This window comes from Phascolarctos cinereus, unplaced genomic scaffold, assembly GCF_003287225.1.
Source record: "Phascolarctos cinereus isolate Bilbo 61053 unplaced genomic scaffold, phaCin_HiC Scaffold_7;HRSCAF=346, whole genome shotgun sequence".
Lineage (NCBI taxonomy): Eukaryota > Metazoa > Chordata > Mammalia > Diprotodontia > Phascolarctidae > Phascolarctos > Phascolarctos cinereus.
Window position 1 is genome coordinate 71,554,654 of NW_027556180.1, and position 19,605 is coordinate 71,574,258.

At 38.2% G+C, this 19,605-nt stretch overlaps 1 protein-coding gene across 1 annotated transcript in view; it reads left to right on the forward strand.

Annotated features, from left to right (window-relative positions):
* Window positions 1-19,605, forward strand: part of BARD1 (BRCA1 associated RING domain 1) — a 150,034-nt gene that overhangs the window by 9,903 nt on the left and 120,526 nt on the right. The window contains 2 exon segments of the mRNA XM_021002840.2: window positions 9,050-9,106; window positions 18,948-19,096. Of these exon segments, the coding sequence (XP_020858499.1) occupies window positions 9,050-9,106; window positions 18,948-19,096 (206 nt within the window).

Sequence of the window (19,605 nt, forward strand, 5' to 3'; positions counted from 1 at the left end):
GTGCTAAGCTGAACACACTTACTACTGGGCAGGGAGAGGTAGCCCAATGTGGATAGAGTAAGGCTTGAAGCCAGAAAGACCTGAGTTCAAATCCTTCCTCTGACACATAACTGTCTGAGTTACCCTGGGTAAGGCATTTTTAAACAATGTTCTAAGCAAGTGTTCTAAGATTATGAATTAGAGAGATGGTGCATTGATAGGGTTCCAATTAAATCACACCCCCAGTCCTTATCCCTGTGTTCCTAGCACTTTGCTAAGGTGGGGAACAGTTACAAAAGCAGAGACAGTCCTTTTAATGGGGTTGGTTGGTTGATTGTTGTCCATTTAATGGGATAGACCACACACAGGGAGAAGGATGGGCCAGTGAAGGGCATTTTGAGTTCTGTTGAGTTCGTAAAGTTAAAGAGAAGGTGAGTAAGGCCATATGTTAAGTAGGTTGATAAATTTCATCTAGGAAATATGGCAGAGCTAATTTGATCAAGTGTCTAGAACTGGAATGGAGGAGGGAGGAGGTTAGGGAGGAAGGGCATCCTCAGTAGGCATTTGGGGGAGTGTCCAGGGAGTAGGGAGTGAAGTAGGCAGAATAGGCATTGTGACTGGATAAGAAATACTGTTGGAGTCCCACTGCCTGCCCTGTGGCTTTTGCTCAGTTAAAGGAATATGTATTTCTTTAGGGTATAATAACCTTATTAGTATTATTATTATTAATACATATATGTATATGAGTCACTTAGCTTTAGGGATCATCTAGTCCAGTGGTGAATTGGAAACCAAAGTGATGCTTGCCTAACATAAGTAGCAAATAAACAAGCAGAAGCAGAATTCAAACCTGGCACAGACTATAAAATGAAGAGGTTTTAAGTTTGCTTCTAAATCTGTTTAAATTTATGATCCTATAATTCTGAGTCCGCCTCCAATGCTCTTTCCACTGTTACCATGCTCAATGCAGTCAATGTAGCGTGGTTCATGAGTATACACTTACATATACTTTTGAGATATTTTCCATTTAAAAATAAAACCAATTGTATTTTTATACAATGCATAGTATAATTCTCTTCATATAACTGGTTGATAAATAATATTAGAATGAAGTTTTAGGCCACTATGGAAATTTTTTTTCCCCATTTGATGATGCTTACCTTTCCCAGAAACAGTCCATCCTCCACTAAGATGCCAAAGTAATCTTTCTAAAGCACAAGTCTGACCATGTTATCCTACCTACTCAGTAAACTCCATTGGTTCCCTGTCCTTCAAGGATCACATATAAAATCTTTGTTTGACATTCACAATCCATCATAACCTTCTCCCCCCTTACCTTTCACAAGTGGGACAGGTCATTTAACTTATACTTTCTTATGCTTTCCCCACCATACTCTGATCCATGGACTGCTGGTCCTCAAACAAGACACTCTATCTCCCAACTCTGGGCATTTTCACTGGCAAGACCTCCATGCCTGAAATGCTCTCCCACTTCATCTTCGTCTACTCACTTTCCTGGCTTCCTTCACATCCCAACTAAAATCCCACCTTCCACAGAAATCCTTTACCTATTCCCTTTAATTCTAGTGTCTTCCTTCAGTCAGTAGAGTAAGCATCTACCACGTACCAGGCTCGCTCTAAGCCCCTCTGTTCATTACCTCCAATTTATGCTGTATGTATCTTGTTTGTACCTAGTTGTTTACCTGTTATCTCCCCCATTAGAGTTTGAGCACTTTGAGAGCCGGGGTTATTATCTTTTACCTTTCTTTGCTTCCCTAGTGCCTAGAACATAGTAGATGCTTAATAAATGTCCACCAACTGATGGGCTGATTAAACAAATCAAATATCACTCTATAGTAAATTCTGAAAGAGAGAATGTATTTATTTTACTATATTGTACTTATGTTGCACTATATTTTCTATGTTATTGCTATATTATTTACTCTATTTATATATACTATGTAGTACTATATTTACTAAATTCAGGTTTATGTAAACTTTCAAGTTTACAAAGTGCTGTACCTTGTGAGTTAGGTATTTTAAGTAGTATCCCCATTGTAAGATGAGGAATTTGATGCTAAGGAGGTTAAATGACTTGTCCACTATTATGCAGCTTGTAAAGGTCTGAGCAGCAATGTGATCCCAGGTTTCCTGACTCCTAAGTTCAATCAATCAATAAATATTAATTAAATACCTACTGTGTGCTGGGAACTGTATGGCCAGCATGACTCATCAGTGAGGAAATGGGAATTTTTTTATGTTGTAATGGGGTGGATGTAACTTGTATTTCGTAAGTTGTCCAGGGACACAGCTCATATGTGGTGGAGGACGTGAGATTCAAATCCACGATGGGCAGCACCTAAGACTAGCAGCTTCTTTAAATTGAGCTCCTTCTGTGATCCCTCCCTAATCAAAGCAATTAAATAAACGCTTCATTGTCCTCACCAGTGCCATAGTCAGAAGTTGCATATAGTGGGTAATCAAAAAGTATTTTGCGATGAAGAACCATGGAAATGTATTTAGTAAAAGTGCTTTAAGTGAGAAGGACTTTTATATGTCTCGGTCTGTTTGAAAAGTCAGTCAGCCCTTACCCAAATGTCATCTGCTTCTGGAGAAAATTCTCAAGTCAGGATAACCAAACCCTTTCTGATTTCCTTGGGTTTGCTGTTTCATTTTTGTATCTCTTAGGATGCTGTTTAACTTGTCTCTAAAATCCATATCCTTCTAAAATTACTTATTAATGTTGGAATTCTTTTTTTTTAAAATAAATTTTTATTGATTTTTTTACATCACCAAAATTTCCTTCAAGTGTTCCTTTTCCCTTCCCAGAGAGCCACCCCAAATAACAAATAATATTTTTTAAAGTTAAAAAAGAGAACAAGAGAAAAAAAATAAACAATACTGATTAACGTATTGCAAACATCTGAAAATATGTGTAGTGTGCCATATTTGTAGACCTCCAGTGTCTGCAAAGAGATGGAGTGTCTTCTTGGACCTTTTCTTTGGAGTCATGCTTGTTATTTGTAATTTGGCAACATTCACTTTTTGCTTTTTTTGTATGTATTTTCTTTCTACTTATATTGTTGTAGTCTATATATATTGTTTCTGCTAATTCTGCTGCTCAGTCATATAGATCTTTGCATGCTTCTCTTATTACACAATGATATAACACATTATATCATTACTACCCCTGACTTCTAAATCTGTTTAAATTTATGATCCCGTAATTCTGAGCCCACCTTCATTGCTCTTTCCACTGTTACCATGCTCAGTGCAGTCGATGTAGCATCGTTCATGAGTATACACTTAATTAATTACATATGTTATTACATAACTGCATAAATATATTTGCTTGTCAATTCACCATTTCTTAGAGCACCGTAATATTCCATTACATTAATGTGACCACAGTTTGGTTAGCCTTTTCCCAGCTAATGGGCATCTACTTTGTTTTTAGTTCTTTGCCATCACAAAAAAGTCCTGCTGTAACTGGTTTGGTGTATTTGGGGACTTTCTTATTGATGGATTCCTTGGGGTATAGGCCTAACTATGGAATTTGTGGGTCAGAGGGCGTGGGCATTTTAGTCACTGCTTAAGGACAAAAACAAAATGGGCATTCTTAACAGAATCCTTAGCTTTTGGGATAATTGTCTCTGAAATGCTTTATCTTCTTCACTAATCTCCCCTCCCCCCATTTTGGGGTGTTTTATTTTCAAGTATTTTTTAGTTTTAATTAACTTTTTTTGTATATTTCAGTATTAAATGAGCTTTTCTCCAACTTTAAATATCTTAAGACCCTTTGAAATGGAAGGCATTATGTAATCATCTTTCTTAGACTAAATAGCGTCTGATGTCTAAGGGACAGCTTTGCTTCCAGTTAAGGAGAGTTTTGCCTCAGTAGAACTTTGCTTTTTTTTTTTCCTCCTTTCTTTCTGTGTGCAGAGAATTTGCATATCATTAGGGCCTTCTTTTCTTAAGCTTATTTTTGTCCCTGCTTAGTTCTTCTAAGTCAAAGGATTATGACAGCAGAGACCTTTTCTCATCAGCTGCTTGTGATGTCATAGAATTATAATGGAAGAGAAGGGGGAAAAAAGCAAAATCCTTGAATTTTCAAGGAACAGAAATCCTGTTATGTAAATATCCTTTGTTATATAAAACCCAGCAGTGTTTAAAAAAAAAAAGGCCTGAAATAATGTCTAGGCTGGAAGTGGAAATCAGATTAGAAGTAACCGTTGAAATCACCTGGACCATAGCAGATCATAATGAGGTTCTCTCCAGTTGTCCGTTTCATTCATTAATGAGCATTTGTTGGCTATCTACTATGGGCATGGAGCACCCTGGTGCTAAAGGGGAGTGCCGTGGAATTGTAAGGCATGACCCTGACTCTCCAGGATTTTATAGTTTAGTTGAGGAGATTGGCATGAAACAGTTTATGAAGACTAGTATAAGTTAATGCTTAGTTTAGAACCCTAGAGACCTTGTGCTAATTATTTAGAGGGACAAGTAAGTGATTTCTGGGACTAGAACTAGATTTCAAAGGATAGGTGGGATTGAGGGGGTGGCACAGGTATGTCGTACCAGAGTTTTAAACTTGGAGAGTTGCCTGGCCTGAATCCTGCCATCTTAGGAAGTCATTTAACTGCCCTAGGTTTCAGGATTCTTGTCTGTAAAAGAGGGTGGGGATGGGGTGCTGTGTATTTGATGGGACCTCTAAAATCCCTTCCAACTCTGGGTTTGGTTCTGTGGTTCTGTTCTCAAAGTGGTGGAAGAAAGAGCAGTCAGGTAGTAAAAGCCTGGAATAGGGAATAGGAAGTGATGGGTTTGGGGCAGAGCATAGTGGAGGGACTTGTATGACTCAGAGGAGAAGGTTTGTGTTGAAGAAGTAGGAGCTAATGTTGGATAGATAATGGGGGAGTGGGTAGTAGAATACCTGAGTGCCAGTTAAGAGTTTTAATATTATTGTCCATTAGGTATACTTACTGTGTACCTGACACTGTATAAATAAGACAGCCCCTTTCCTCAAGGAACTTACTATGTTCTAATGGGGGTGTTCTGTTTTTTTAACTTGTATCTGACTCTTCATGACCCCATTTGGGGTTTTCTTGGCAAAGATCCTGGAATGGTTTGCCATTTTCTTCTCCAGCTCATTTTACAGATGAGGAAACTGAGGCAAACAGGATGACTGGTCCAGGGTCACACAGCTAGTAAGCATCTAAGGCTGGATTTGAACTCATGAAGATGAGATCTTCCTTATTCCAAGCAGTATTCTATCCACTGTGCCATGGATAGCTCTTAAAGTGGAGCTAGAAAGTCAAAGGGAATGGGGGTAGGGAAAGGGTGTCAGAGGTGGAAGCTTGGTCTGGATCTGGGGAAATCTCACTTATTTGAGCCCAGGGACTCAAGGGCAGAGTCCTGGGGGTTTTGGTGGGAGAGAGAATGAGGATGGCTGGAGTGGAAGCATCCTGGTCTTGTAATGACTGTTGAAAATGAATGAATGAAAAAGCATTTATCAAGCACTTAGCTTGTGACTAGCTCTGTGCTAAGCCTGAGGGGATAGACTGCCTTTGGTAGTCTCTCAGAGCCTGTGGACTCCTCTGAATAATGGTTTGTTTCCAATATTTTCAATTAAAGAAAATGCTAAATTTTACATAGAGGTTAGTGAAAAATAAAACGAGTTCATGGATTCCCCTAAAATCTATCCATGAGTCCCAGGTTAAGGGAGCTAGGACACCAACACAGTAGCTGTGATGTACTCTTACATTGGTTAAGAGTAGGACAGTTAAGTGGTGCAGTGGATAGAGCACTGGGCTTAGAATCAGAAGACTCATCTTCATGAGTTCAGATCCAGCCTCAGACACTAGCCGTGTGACCCTGGTTGAGTCATTTTCACCCTGTTTGCCTCAGTTTCCACCTGTGTAAAATGAGCTGGGGAAGGAAATGGCAAGCCACTATCTTTGCCAAGAAAACCCCCAAAGGGGTCACCAATACAACTGTAAATGACTAAAGCGCAACACATATAAAGAATTGTCTTAAAATATCCACGGTCTAAAAAAGCCTATGGACTTCCCAAAATAATGGCGTATTGCCTACATTTCAGCTTTGTCAGCCTGTCAGAAAGAAGAAGGGTCTTACTTAGCCAGGACCACAAAGACGTCTGACATATGTACCACTCATTTTTATCAAGTGAAATGTGATAGAAGAAGTCAGGTATTGTGAGTTTTTAAAAAGTAATGGCTTGTATAATGTCAGTGAACACCCTTTTAGATCTCTTGAGAGCAAGAATGTGGTTGTATACTCTGCTTTTGGGCCGCTTCTGAAGAGCTCAATTTCACTTTAATGCTTTTAGCTACTAAAATGTGCTGTGTGACACTTTTGATCTTTCTAAAGATGCGGAAGTATTTTTATTGATATGTGATGTGTTTACACAGGGAATGGGATATAATGCTATAAATACTTAAAGTGGTCTAGGGATACTGTAGCAAACCAAGCAGGGAGCTTGGTGCTCACGTAAATCCTGGCCTTTTCCTGTTTTTCCCCCCTCCCCCTGTAGCACGTTATAACTTTTTATTTGGTTTAATAGGGCGGTTTCTTTAATAGAATTATCTGATGCATTTAGGTGTTAGGGCCTCACTCCTGGGTTGTAGAAAGACAGGTACACTAATGCATGGTTGGTGGAGCTGTGAATCAGTAAAACTATTCCAGAAAACAATTTGGAATTATGCAAATAAAGTGACTAAAATGCTCTTTGACCCAGATATTCTCCTCCTAGTCACATACCCTAAGGAGATTATTGACAAGAAGAAAAGCTCCATATATATAAAAAATATTTATGATAGCACTTCTTGTGGTAAGAAAGAACTGGAGATAAAGTGGATATCCATCAATTATGGAATGGCTAAATAAATTATGGTGCATGAATATGTAATAGAATATTACTGGGCCGCAAGAAACATAAAACTGATGCAATCAGCCCATTTATTAAATACTTAACTATGAACCAGGAACTGCTAAATTCTGGAGATAAAAATAGAAGGGGAAATAAAGACTGACCCTGCCCTCAAGGACCTTACATCCTAAAAGGGGAAGGCTATACTTTAAAGAGAGCTGAAAAAGGAAGGAGAGGAGAAGGTAGCCAGCTTTGCTAGGGCCACGCCTGGTAGAGGAAGGCTATGTGGAGATGAATCAGCATTGCATCTAAGAAAGGAATTGAAGACATCTTTGGCCTGAAAATTGGAGGCTCTGAGAGAGACCAGCCAATCAGAAAGTGAGGCCTCAAGGACTGGGAGTTATTCCAAAGTGAGAAGTAATTAGTGGATGAGTGAGGAGTAGGAGAAGGGTTTTGTCTGTAGAGAAAGTTTTGTAGGAATAAGTCAGCAGTGCAGCCTGGAGACGTGGGAGCTAAGCGAGGAGAACTGTACATGCCTAGACCACCACAATGTCAGGGGGAAAAACAATCGGCACAAAGCAATTGAAACCCAGTGTTATGAATTTATAAAGGCCAAGTTTGACCCCAAAGAACAACTGTGAGTAAACCCTTCCCTCTTAGAGTAGTGCAGGGCCACAGTTATGGTACATTACATGTGGCAATTTAAAAAAAATATATTGATTATGCTTACTGATTTTTCTCTTTTTTTTCTTTTATAAAAGTATTATTAGGGATGACTCTGGGAGGAGTTGGGAAAGGGATCTAGGGTGATATCTGGGCTATGTAAAGACAAAATCAATCCATCCCTGTATCTATCTAGCAATCTTTTTTTTTTGTTGTTATTTTAGGCAGTGGGGCCAGATTTGAACTCAGGTCCTCCTGAATCCAGGCCCCTCTAGCAATCTTTCTGGAGCTGCTAGGTGGCATAGTGCATACAGCATTAGGTGTAGGGTCAGGAAAACCTGAATTACAATTCAGCCTCAAACACTTACTAGCTGTGTGACCTTGGGCAAGCACTTAACCCATTTGCCTCAGTTTCCTCATCTGGAAAATGAACTGGAGAAAGAAAGGGCAAAACGTTCTAATATCTTTGCCAAGAAAAGTTCAAATGGGGTCACAAAGAGGAAAAGATGGAAAAAACAACTGAGCAACAAAGAAAACAACAGCAGTCTGTCTACCTTCCTACCAAGCCACCCTCTAAACAATGTTTCATAAAGTTTATGCTGCCTACTCCCTTCCCTTCCGTGGTTCCCATTGGCCACAGTTAAAAATAAGCAACATCAAATAGCACCTTATCTCTTTTCCCCTCCCACCCCGTCAGTGATTTTTGGCAACAGTGAACGAACTGCTTCTGATGAGTCTGTGTTAGCAAGTAAATACGTAATGTATGTCACATATAAACTATGGTGGTTGTCCTGTGACTGATATGAACCCTTTGTGATCCCACAGTTTCTCAGTTTTTCCAGCCCAAATTATATTTATGTTACATAAAATATCTATTTTCTCTTCTGTAGAACATACTCCCAACAACTTCAGGAATTCTGAGGGGTAGGAAGAAGCTAGGCCCGGGCAGAGCAGAATGGAAGGAAGAGTAGTTATTTTAAAAAGTTTGTGTTTTAACAAGGGAACGACCTCTTGGGAGTAAGTTTTGTGGATTTATAAACAAACGTTCTGGTCACTTTTAACATTGAGTTACTATGGAGTGGATAAAACCTCATGGACTGCGTGTGAGCTTTGAGAATCACTATTTCAGAGAGTTAACCTTGACAGTTCAAAGAACTAGCAGACAATACGTTTAAAGTATTAGTGTCAATTTATAGCATGCTGGATAATCATGTGTGTTCCTCTCTATCCTGGCATTCTGTATATTCATGGAGAAATGGGCCAGTCTAGACTTTTGCTTGGATAATAGGTTTACAATATAAATCAGATTTGCCATTGGAATCCTACAGACAGGTTTTAATCCGGCCTTTCATCAGAGAGTAATAAGCTGTCACCTGAGCAGTATACCTCATTAATATCCTGTGTTTAAAAGCCAGGGAAATCTAGTTGGTATGCTTGGGCCTTGGGTATAGTTACACCTCAGGGATAAAAGTGATCTTCTTGCATCTGTCTGTTTATTGACATTGTTCTTTCTTCGAACAGCATCAATATCCTGAGGGAACCGGTGTGCTTAGGAGGATGTGAACATATCTTCTGCAGGTGAGTGACTGAGGCTTGAACTCAAAGAACTTTATGAGAATTGAGTCTCGCAAAATACTCTCCATGGCTTTTAACTTTTTTTGTCACTAAGGAACCAGGAACTGTTATAGGTTTTATGGCATGCCTAGGGGGAAGAAAATAGCTGTCTTTTAGAGAATTTAAACAATTGCAGCATGACTTTTTGTTCTCTAGCAACAGGTTTTTTTTTTACTGTGGATCTTAATGATAAATGTCACTTTCTAGTAATTGCCAGATTTTATTGGTATAAGCGTCGAGTCTGGCCAGAAAAGCGGGGGAGAGTTCATAAATTCACCAAGTTCTTTGCTTTGTTTTCAGGTCATTAGGTCTTTGTATTTCAGTTTACCTAACTATTCAGTTTATCAAATATGTATATTGGACATGGAACTCTCCTAGGTATGGGTATGCAAAGATGTAAATAGGACAAATTCTTGCCGTCAAAAAGCTTATGTTCTACTAAGGCAGAGATTCTTGGTGTGTGTGAAGTTTTAAAAACTTTAATAACTTTCTTTTTAAAAATGTATTTTTATTTACTTCATTAAATATTTTCCAATTATATGTAATATAAAATTTTTTGACATTCATTTTTTAAAATTTTGTGTTCCAAATTCTCTCTCCTTGATATACCCCCACCCCGTTGAGAAGATAAGCAATATGATGTTGATTATACATGTGAAGTCATGCAAAACATATTTCCATATTAGCCATGTTGCAAAAGAAAACACATATACACAAAAACTGAGAAAAATAAAGAAGGTAAAAAAAAGTGCACTTCAGTCGTAGGCAGAGTTCATCAGTTCTGTTTCTGGAGACGGTTAGCATTTTTCATCATGGCTTCTTTGGAACTGTCTTGGAATATTGGCTTGATCAGAGTATCTAAAGTCTTTCATTGTTAGTCATTATTGTGTACAGTGTTTTCATGGTTCTGCTCACTTTACTATGCATCACGTCATAGAAGTCTTCCCAGATTTTTCTGAAACTATCCCCTTCATCATTTCTTATAGGTCAGTAGTATTCCATCACAATCATACACCACAGCTTGGTAAGCATTCTCCAGCTGATACAATTTTCAGTAAATTTTTTTTACTGATTTTTAAAAATTCTTTGCCACCACAAAAAGAGCTGCTATAAATATTTTTGTTCAGGTAGGTCCTTTTTCCTTTTCTTTGCCTACCTTGGGATACATACCTTGTTAGTGGTATTGCTGGGTCATGGGGTATGTTGTTTTATTGACCTTTGGGTGTAGTTCCAAATTGTTCTCCAGAATGGTTGGACCAGTTCACAACTCCACCAACAGTGCATTAGTGTCCCAGTTTTTCCATATCCCTTTCAGCATTTATCATTTTCCTTTTCTGTCACTTAGCCAATCAGATAGGTGTGAGGTGGTACCTCAGAGTTGTTTTAATTTGCATTTCTCTAATCGGTAATGATTTAGAGCATTTTTTCCTGTTAACAGTTGATAGCTTTGGATTTCTTCTTCTGAAAACTGCCTGTTTATTTGATAACTCTATTTAAATAAAATTGGTTTTCTTTGAATCCTAGGTATTTTATGTTATGTAGTCAGAAATATTGTTTTGAGAAGGGGTCCATAGGCTTCACTAGACAGACAGACACACACCACACACACCCTGGATATTGTTTGAATTGGGAGAAATCTGGCTCTGGGGCAGTTTAAACCCTTCAACCGTGAGGATTTTAGGGGTAGCTCTCGGAACTGTTGGCTGGGGATAAGGGGATGGAGTGGATGAAGGAGGAAATTCTAGGCTGGGATAATTTGAGCAGATTCTTCAAATTTGAGAGGTCAGCTTCAGGAGGCTCTTTGTGTTCTAATCAGTGTTTAGTATGTGTGAAGGAATTAAAGTCAGTCAGTCAAGTAAACATTTATTAAGTGTCTACTCTGTGCCAGGCCCTGTGCTAAGTGTTACATAAAATAATGATATAAAGGAAAACTGCTGATGGGGGTTGGGGGGCTATTGTACAAATGAGACAAGGAAATAAAAACTGAAAACTAAGTTTGGCTGTGAAAAAATAACGTGTAATAATTGATATGAATTGTTTACCATTTATATCTAATTATCACATTGCAATGACAGTCATTCAGAAGATTAAATTTTGTTGTAGGTTTGATTATAGCTCTAAACTCTGTTTATGGGAGTGGAAAGAGTACTGAGATAGGAAGAATTGGGTTTAAATAGTGGCTTCAACACTTCTGACTGGGTGACCTTGTGCATGTCAATTAACCTTTATGTGACTTGGTTTTCTCACCAGTAAAATGGGAATAATGATTCTTGTGCTGTCCATCTCACAGAGTTGTGAGGAAAGGCTTGGAAACCTTAGAAGGCTATATAAAGAGACGGTATTTCATATATATTATATATATTAATATATAAATATTATATAATAACCCCCCCCCAAAAAAAAATATAGCTTTTTGTTTATGTAGCATATTGGTCTTATCCCTCCCTTTTCTGATGAGACACAATTCAATCACCACTTCGATGTGAAACCTTTTCTTTTTCCCTGCTCCTTCATCCCAACTGCTAGGTATTTTATTTATTTGGTGTTTATTCTGGTGTACCTACCCATTCTCTGTAATCGTATTGCTAGGGCCTAGCATGGTGCCTGGCATAGTAGGTACTTAATAAATGCTTGATGAATGAATGAGTAGCACAGGGTAGAAGCCTTGAAAAAGTTCTGCCCCTTTTAAAAATAAAAAATAAGAATTCACTTGTGCTGTAGAATTTACAAAGTAATTACCAGCACTGTGAAATAGGTTAAATGACCTGTCCTTTTTCAAAGTTCTAGGTATTGGAGCCAACATGTGAGCCTGGCCAGGTCTTACGCCCCCAAGCCTCTGCACAGCACCTCTTCTTGCTGTACTATAGTGTTTGTTTGCATATTGCTTAATAAAGGTGAGCGCAGGAACATACTGATGGTTTGCTACAACATCTGGTTCGTTGTCTTATGTATTGAGACTCAAGGCCACTGCTCACATTCTTTGCGCATTTGGAATCTGTCCATCTGCTGAGCAGTATGTATGTATTTTTAAAGAATATATATATGTTATAAATATTGGAATCCTCTACATCTGGGCAGTGTATATTATGCATAAGCTTATACATAGTGTACTGAAGTATAATATACACATGTATGTTATGTATAAGCTTATGCATAAGTTTAGAGTACCTAGAGTTTAGGTACTCTAGGTAATCTAGACAGTCTGCCTGATATGAATGGCTTTCAGGGAACAGAGGAAATAGCCAATGATAACTGAAAAGACAAAAGGTTTTATGAGCAAGTGCTACTGATTGAATGGCGTGTTTTCTAAAGGCTACCTTTGGCATATCACACTGTATTGGAAGGTAAAATTGAGATGGTGGGACACATGACAGCAAACTGTCGGGCTGCTACTCTATAATTTTAAAGCATTTTCAGAGAGCTCTCCTGAACAGTTGTACAGTGCTGGTCTTTTTGGGGAGGCTTGCCAAATTGCGCCATTGCTAGGGCCGGTTAATTCTACATCCTTGCATCTGCACAGAACGAGTATAGATTGACTGTTCTTACATGCTGCAAATGCTGGAGGTTCTTTTAATGAAAGAAAAATCCCCTCTTAGAAGCCTCAGGTATCACATGCTTACCTCTGTGCTTTAAGAATCTGCAGGCTAAATAGATAGATAAGATAGACCATGGTGTCATTCCCGTCTTCCTTTCAGTAGTTTCAGACTTTAGGCTTGACAGATAATAGCAAAACAGTGGTATTGCTAGAGAGTGGTGATTCTCATCCTAGAGATCAAGGATTCATTTTCAGGACTTTTTTTCACCATCTTTCTCCTCACCCCTAGGTTATCTTTGATTCAGTATTTAGTCTAGATTAAGATGTTGTTTAGAAAATGAAATATTATTGGAGATTTTTATGAGCCAGTTGATTTGACATATAAACATTATGTAAGATATTCAGCATCATTAAAAGTGCCATTCTGTTCAGAATGACTTGTGCTTTAATTTTCTAGAATCTGTTGACTTGCACCATGTCAACATTTTTTTTTAATAAGCTTTATTTGTATAGCTATATCAGGGATCCCTAAGCTTTCTTTGTGTCATGGATGCCAATCATTGGCAGTCTGGTGAAACCTACTGACCTCTTCCCAGAATATAATTTTTAAATGAATAAAATAAAATATGTAGGATTGCAGAAGAAACCAATTATATTGAAATATGGTTATTAATATGTTTTTTAAAAAAAGTTCACAGACTCCAGGTTAAGAATTCCTAGACATTTCCCTTTGTATCCTTCTTCTCTCTTCCCTCCCTCCCCATTAAAAAATAAAAATAAAAAAAAGGAAGAGAAAAAAACCCAGTAAAATCAGTCAACATATTAAAAATAAAAACAACACTGCAATAAAATCTCAAGAGTGCAGGGGACTCCATGAATGGACCCTCAAGAAGTGCTTCTGTTTGTTGATGATGAGAACATTTTAGGGTTTGGAAACAATTTTTTCCCAAAGTTCTCTTGCTTGAACTCTTGGAATGGCAGGGGTTACATATATTTCTTTCACAGCCTTTTAACACAACAGTGCCAGGGAGATGGAAACTATTTGCAAGCTGACCAGGAGGTGCCTTGTGTTGGTGATGTGAGCATAGTAGATTATGTTAAGACTGTTGTTGAAAAGAAAAAGCCTACTTACCTGAGCAGTGAATAATGTGTTTTTCCTGGGGATTGGTGTAGGAAAATGAGAAGAGGCTCTTTCTGTTTTTTGACTCAGTAATTAATTTTGCAGAAAGTCTGTCTTGTTATAAGGCTTTGGCAGGAAGTCATACCATTGCCAGTCCTTTATTTTTATACAGAAAGAGGCAAATGACCCAAAACCAAGGCAGGCAATTTCCCGGCCAGCTCCTTGGGTCAGTATACATTCACATCCACGTCTCACACAATCTCTTGTCTACATTCACACCACAGTATGATAATAGATGTACCAATTGATAACCTAGGAGTATTAATAAGTAATAAAAGTTTGACTTTAGTTCAAGTAATAAGTTACTATTGGCAAATATTTATTATGTGTTTATTAAGGGTTTACTGTGGTTCAGACATTGTGCTAAGTGCTTGGAATCTAAAAAGCAAGCCAAAAAATAGTTCCTGACCCCAAGGAGTCCTTTTTATTTATTTATTTTTTACAAACCTTTTATTTTTTGATAAAGCTTTTATTGATATCTTGTTTTATATTCTCTGCATTTTCATGTGTTTCTCTTTCACTTCTCTCCCAGCCCATATAATAAAGATTTTTTTTTAAAGCGAAAGATTTTTTCTGTTTGCCTTGTTGTACTTGTGTATATCATTTACTTGGCTCTGCATCAGTTCTTGTAATTCTTCCCATGCTTCTCTTGTATTCATTATTTTTGTCATTTCCTGTAGCATGGTAGGATTCTGTTACATTCATGTAACACAGTTTGTTTAGCTATTCTCCAAAGTAGATAGATAACGTGTTTTATTTCCACTTCTTTGCTATCCTAAAAAGTATTGCTATAAATATTTTGCTATATACCAGGGACCTTCTTTTTATCAGTGACTTCCCTTGGAGAGTAGGAGGGTACATTCTAATGAGTGAGACAACTTGTAAAATAACTAGAAAGGTTTGCATAAAATTTTTTAAAAATTTCAATATTTAAAGCTATCTACCTAGAAAACTGTCTAGAATAGTTATTACCTTAGAATTAGGAATAACTGTTGTTGTATTTGCAGACACTCACAGGGTTCAAATCCTTTGGCATTTCCTGTATAACCTTGGGCAGTCATTTTGACATCTAGTGGTCTCATCTGTATAATAAGATTCACCTAGGTGGCTTCTGAAGTGCCATTGGGTCAGAACTTGCGGTCCTATGATTCTGTGACAGCAATATATCAGGAAGTGAAAAAAATATTACTAGCTGTGTGATAACCCTTTCTGTATTACAGATAAGGGGCTTGGGTGGACTATATGATCTTCAGGTCTGTTATGTTCTTAGATTCTGCAGCCCTTTTCTCCTCTAGAGATGCAGGTGCTGAGGGGCTTCATGGAATAAAATACCAGATAAGGAAAATAAAATTAGTAGTGGTCATTGGGAGCGGTGAAAGATTGGATGCTGTGAGACTGGCTGTATGTTGCACATAGCAATCCACACTAGGTTTGAGGATTTTTGTACTTTGCCAAACATTGCATTCCAAATAACTATTAGATCCTAAGGGATGACTCCCAGCTTGGCATTACCGTCTGTAGCCTAGCTCCATTCTACATTTTAAATTTATACATATTACTCTCCTTCATGCACTCTAGCGTCTAGTAGAGAGCCAAATCGGTCCACTTGCTGTACCCCAAACTCAGTGCTCCAACTTACTATTGCTGCCATCATGCCTGCAGTATACTATCTCAGCCTATCTTGGCTTTACTCTTTTTTTTTTTTTTGTTTTTTGACATGGATAATGGGGAAATTTATTTCACTGAACTATTAGGCTGTAGATTGAGGATTTCATTTTAACTTCTGTAATTTATTGGCTTAACTCTTGTGAGGTCCTCCTGCTGGTTTTTAATTCTGCAGAGTGCTTTCAACAGTAACAACAAGAGGAGCAACAACGTGTTGTGAACTCCTAGGGTAATTTAATGTGAATATTATTATTGCTTAAAGCTCCATTAAAGAATTTTTAGCGTGAATCCCTTGGACCATTCCTAAACCACTCATTGGGAGCTGCTGATCTATAGGAAACTCTCATCATCTTCCCTAGTTGATGCTGTTACCTCCATTGTCGGCTTACCCTGTTACTTGTTTATCTGTCTGTGCTCAGATGGATCCCTTCCAATGGAATGGAAGGACTGTTGCATTTTGTCTGTTTCCCCTGGGAACCATTTTGTTATCCATGTTAACCATTTGTCATTTCTGGTAAGTGCTTAGTAAATACTTGTTGACTTGAATTTCAGGAGGGTGGGTTAGTCTTTTTTGCAAATCATCTAGCCAAATAGAACTTAACCTATGTCAACACTAAATAACTCCCCCAATATAGACTGAGAAAATGGAAGTCATAGGAGCCAGTGCAGACTGAAAGGTCAGTAATTCAAAAACTACCTGAAACATTCAGACAAAAAGGGGAAAAAAAACCCAAAAGCAAAACTCTTTTCTAAGTCCCTTGAAACCACCTTTATGATAGCCATAAAATTTTTTTGTGACTGTGGCAAAATTACCTGGCTGTCATTTGTCAAGAATTTGCCCTTCTCAGCTTTCGATGTGTGTTAACAGCTGTAGTTTTTGTCCCAGGGGAAATATGGATTCAGCCTTGAATCCATTCTAGTAAACTTTAAGTACACACAAGTGGCTTCAGAGTCACATCTTCATCACTGCCTCATTGAAGCTTGATTACTTCCGTGTGTCTGTGGCCTCCATGAAGTCTTCTGTGGTTTCCCTCCTTTCCTTCTTGACCCTCACATAGCATTTGGTTTTGTGGCTCTCTACTGCATTTCATCTAGATTTGTGTCTTATCCTTGTAAGCTCTTTGGGAGTAGGGACTATTTTATTTTTTATATGGATCTTGTAGGTATCTACTTTTTTACATATTGTATCCTTCAGTAGATTGTAAGCTCCCTGAGGGCAGGTATTGTCTTTTGCTTCTTTTTATATCCCCAGTGCTTAGCACAATGCATGGCATATAGTAGGAGCTTAATAAATATTGATTGAGTGAGTGATCGATTGTTTTTATTCTGCTCAACTAAAGTCAGTGTGATGTGGCTGACTTCTACCCAGCAACAGTGAGAACCTTGCCTAAATCTAAGTCTGCCCAGTAACAGAGGGCCCTATCTGTTGATAGAAAACCTTGTTATTTTCTGCGTGCCTAGCTAACCCCTATATCCTTTTTGTGCCTGTATCCTTGAATGTTGCAAGTTAAGTTGCTTTGTGACCACATCCCTGAGCTGTTTTGTAAAGTACCCAACACACCTGCTTCTCCTTTTCTGCCTACCCTTAAACACCTACCTCCTTCCTGATTTCCTCTCCTGTGGTTAACTGCCCACTTAGTAGCATACCCCCCACCCCTAGCTGAGTGCCCCACACCTGGGTATGAAAGCAAGCTTCTGTCTTATCTCAGGCTGCCAGTGCTCCTAAGGACTAGCCTGCTGCTTTTGCGTCAATAAAGTCCTCTTGATTAGGAGAACCTCTGCCCCCCTGAATTCTTTCTGGACAGCCACACTCCGAATATTATCGACCTCATCAAACAGATACTTGTACTTCTGTATATGCCCTGAGACTCTCTTCAGAGTGTGGACATTGCAGTCAACAGTTTACTAAATTAAAATTTGTGGATGATAAAAAGCTGTCTTTCTAAAAAGTGATTATTTTTGTGGTTTCCCTCCTCAATCTTTGGTTATCTGGAATTCCCCCTTGCACTATCCATGTGGGTTTCCTTTTTTTTTTTAATTTTAAAAATTAATTTATTTTGAATTATCAACAATCACTTCCGTAAGCTTTTGAGTTTTAAATTTTTCTCTCCCTCCCTCCCTACTTCTCTCTCCAAGATGGCACGCAATCTGATATAGGCTAAACTTATACATTCCCATTAAACATGTTTTCACATTAGTGATGCTGTAAGTAAGAATTAGAACCAGCAAGAGGAACCACCAGAAAGAGGAAACAAAACACAACAGAAGAAAAAAATAGCAAATTGTATGCTTCAGTCTGCATTCAAACTCCATAGTTCTTTCTTCGTATGTGGATAGTTTTCCATCGTGAGGCCTTTGGAGATGTCTTAGATCTTTTTTTGATGAGAAGGGTTAAGTCTGTCAATATTAGTCATCGTGCAACGTGGCTGTTACTGTGTACAACGTTCTCTTGGTTCTGCTCACTTCACTCAGCATCAGATCACAGAAGTCTTTCCAGATTTTTCTGAAATCAGTCTGTTCATCATTCTTATAACACAATAGTATTCCATTACATTCATATACCACAGCTTGTTCGGCCATTCCCCAATTGATGGGCATCCCCTCAATTTCCAGTTCTTTGCCACCACAAAAAAAGCTGCTATGAATATTTTTGTACATGTGGGTCGTTTTCCCATTTGTATGATCTCTCTGGAATATAGCCCTAGAAGTGCTATTGCTGGGTCAAAGGGGGTTTACTTTTTAAGAGTTAATTGATAATATTACTCACTTAAGTAATTCCGGTCAAATAAGAAGTTAAGATTCTAGCTACTTAAAAATACAAGAGCAAATTAAACAAGATAAGTAATTGGAAAAGCTTTGGGGTAAGGGTTTGAACTTCTTATTGACCTTTCTGTAATTAGGCAACCGCTAATGTAATTTGGACGATGTAGAAACTGGATAAATCTTGAACTGTTTTAAAAAATATTTTATTTTTCAGTTAGCAAGCATTTATTTTGTCTCACTTTTATTTCTCCTTCATTGAAGGGGTGAAAGAATAACAAAACTCTTATAACAAATATATAGCTTGACCTGGTGTAAAAAAATTGCCTATTAATCTTTTATATAATGGACAAGGCTAGGAGTGGGGAAAATACTTAATGGGTGGGTGTAGTTATGTTGGAGACAAGCCTCATGATTAGTTATTATGGGGGAGAATGAGATGTGACCCATATTCCCAATCTCACTGGTTAATTACACACCCCTTGGGATTATGTTATGCCTCCATACTTGGCAGGGACCTCCACTTTGAAGACCACTGTTTTTAGATCATTGTGGGTAACGCCGGGAAATTTTAAAACATTGCCAAAAAAAAAATTAACTTCATTCATCTTTTCTTTTGGACTTATAATGTTGGGCTAATTTCAGAATGATTTTATTCTCTTAAGTATGTGCGTGGGCGACTGCATCGGTACGGAATGTCCAGTGTGTCACACACCTGCCTGGATTCAGGATGTGAAGATAAACAGACAATTAGACAGCATGATCCAGCTATGCAGCAAGCTTCGGAATCTGTTACACAACACCCCGGGTTCAGGTGAGAAGGACTCGGAAGGGTCTCTTGGTAAAAATGACTTGCTGTATTTAAATGGCCACTTTGTTTGGATCACATTAAGGGAGCTGGATGAGTCTTTTCTCCCTATTTCCCCTCCCACTGCACCCCACCTTTGGAAAAAAAAATTGAATTAGAAATTTACTTCAAGAGACATTAGGATTCTAGAGTTAGGCTCCTGAAACATCATGAAACTGCAGGTTAGTGATTTTTTTTCCTGTGACATTGCTTACTTGATTAATGTACTTTTGAGCAGGTTTGGACAAAAGCAATTGACAGTATTCTAGATTGTTTGGCATGTTTTGAAGGAGAAGTAGAATCCAATATTCATTGTCCTTTTTCTTCCCTAATGAAATTGTGGTTGGCTGGCCCAAGTTGTTTTTAGATTCACTTTATTAACTGAATGTACACCTCGCATGCTTTCTCCAGAGAACTAATTAGGGATGAAAAGAAGGTAAAGTGATTGGAGTTTCCCAGTAATTGAATTTTGGAAT